The sequence below is a fragment of the Octopus sinensis genome, linkage group LG18, assembly GCF_006345805.1.
Source record: "Octopus sinensis linkage group LG18, ASM634580v1, whole genome shotgun sequence".
In the NCBI taxonomy this organism is placed as follows: domain Eukaryota; kingdom Metazoa; phylum Mollusca; class Cephalopoda; order Octopoda; family Octopodidae; genus Octopus; species Octopus sinensis.
In genome coordinates this window covers 53197528-53199978 of record NC_043014.1, presented here as the reverse complement: position 1 = coordinate 53199978, position 2451 = coordinate 53197528, and the positions used below count along the sequence as shown (strand labels likewise).

The 2451-nt window shown below is 39.9% G+C and overlaps 1 protein-coding gene across 1 annotated transcript in view; it reads left to right on the top strand.

The window, feature by feature from the left end:
- Positions 1 to 1764, top strand: part of LOC115221805 — an 11775-nt gene extending 10011 nt beyond the window's left edge. Inside the window, exon 8 of the mRNA XM_029792039.2 lies at positions 857 to 1764. Within this exon, the coding sequence (XP_029647899.1) occupies positions 857 to 1449 (593 nt within the window). The 3' untranslated portion in view covers positions 1450 to 1764. The remainder of the gene's footprint in view (positions 1 to 856) is intronic.
- The last annotated feature ends 687 nt before the right edge of the window (positions 1765 to 2451 follow it).

Below are 2451 nucleotides of genomic sequence, written 5' to 3'. Positions count from 1 at the left end.
GCTTATAGCAAAATGATAGCCAAATCTGCCTCAAAGTATATCGGCTTTAAGAAAATAAAAGAAACGGTTATGTTAGATAATGTGATACGACATTGTAGATCGTGAAAAGCAGAAACGACAGGCAGGGCTGCTGCAGTCTTCAAGTTACCCAAGTGCTTGTTTTAACATAATGTCTCTAAAACGGATCTGACTGAGGTCTATAATAATAATGAAATTATTGTATACAGTGCTCAGGTGCACCACAACTTGTCAGAAAGTGCATATAAAGTACATGCAGTAATGTAGAAATGTCTGGAAAGCGAACAATGCATGAGTCAGATACATGCTTGTGTGTGTATGAAGGGGAGAAAATCAGGTGTAGTGTTGGCGAATCTCAGGAAGCATGGAAGTTTTGAAGGATGCAGTGCTCCGACAACTAACAACTGATGCCGGCAGTTTGTTCCATGCTTCAGCAACTCTCACTAAAGCAAGGCTGATAATATGTGGGCGGCCACTATCTCTCTGTGGGCTTCGGACTTTTTCAAAAAATATGTCCCCATTTAATGAATTTATGGCGCATTGAACAGTTGATAGTCGTCTGTTATTAACGTTTGTCTAATTTTGCTTAGGAAATGGCGGGATGTTTGGGATGGAAACGGCGAGTGGGAGATACAAAGGAATATTTTTGAACAAAGGAAATGATGTACGAGAGAGTCATGGGTAGAGACAAAGCTGATAATCAAAAGTGGGCGATTCTAGGCAGACGTTACTGGTTTAGCTTCTGTGGTGATGGTCGTGGACAAGTGAGGGAATGTCGCGAAACTCGTCCATAATTCCACAAATGACTTCTCATGCTTTAAAATTTGTCTAATTTCAGCGACAGACGTCATAGTTGGAAGCAGCAACCCTTGTACCCCAGACAAGCTAAGAAACAAGGAACTGGTATTTCCTTACCCCCATGACAACACCAAATATCTCAAGTGTGACTTAAAGGGAAGAGTTTACGTAATTACCTGTCCACCTGGCCTTCACTACCATCCAATCAGGCAGAACTGCGGTTTCGACCATGTTACCAACCCGAAGAAAATCATGTCGCCAAAACATTCCAATCTTTGCACTTACGACAACATCAGGCAAAACCTTTGGTTCTTCCCTTATCCTGCCAACAAGCTTTTCTTCGTTGAGTGTGATGTGTGGGGCCGTGCCTGGGTCGTACCTTGTCCACCAAAAACAGAATGGATGACATCTGCTTCGCGCTGTGTCTCCAACGTAAAGACGACACCAAGCTCTTTACTAAACCCATGCCGTCCCAAGGAAATTGCCAAAGGAATAGTTTATTATCCTTATCCGCATAATTCTCATCGATACATCCACTGCGATGACAACGCTAATCCATGGGTGCAGTTCTGTCCTCCCAACAAAGTTTTTGACATGGCATCAAAAACATGCGTCTCATCTGGAAGCGCATAAAAAGGTAGATTTCGGCTTTCAAATCAGTCTCCAAACTTGTACAGAGACAGGAAAATATTAGCCAGGGCGACAAACCTTGCTCAACTGATTTCCTACTTTTCCGCATTTTAAGTGTTGCTCTTTTTATATCTCATAGTAACAGCATCGATTATTTGCGTTATAATAATATTCATTAGTAATAATTGTTATTTTTTACATTTACTTTTGTAGAATCTCTATTATCTCTCTTTTTGATATCCATTATTATTATTATTACTATTATTATTATTATTATTATTATTATTATTATTATTATTATTATTATTATTATCACCATCATCATCATTATCATTATCAATCTTTTGTCTGAAATAAACAAAATATGCAATATATACAAATATTTGTTGTTTCACTACAAATTGCATTTTCAGGATTGTTAAAGCAGAAACTATCTTACAGTAATTTATTCCGGACCTGGGTGCTCTCCGTTCTTATACCTTCACTCCCTCCGGGGTCGATAAATAAAGTACCACTCAAACTCCTGGAGCCAATTCTCTCTCTCTCTCTCTATCGATCGATCGATCTGTTCTGCCTGTCTATCTATCGATCTCTGAATTGTCTGCATTGAATCCTGAAATCATGGTGAACCACTCACCACGTGACTTTCTCCAGAAACACAAAATACTTGAATGTGGAAACAACAGCTTCATCTGATGGAAAAACAGATTGTTGCAGGAATTATCCAAGAATGATCTTGTATCCCGGTAACCATGTCCATGTTGTTTGCTGTTCGATCGACAGCTAAGTTATAAGTTATAACCTCGCTTCGTACCCGGGGTGGGGTTTGGCGCCAAGATTCTCATGGAAAAACAGGAAAGTCTGAATGGTTATTATAACTATATACTTCGTTAATATTCTCTGAGGCAACCAGAATCAATGCCCTGGGGGAGACAAGAGCCGAGAGTAGATTCTAGATTAGCCCCAAAAACCATGGGGACCACAACAGCAACATCTGCGAGGCCA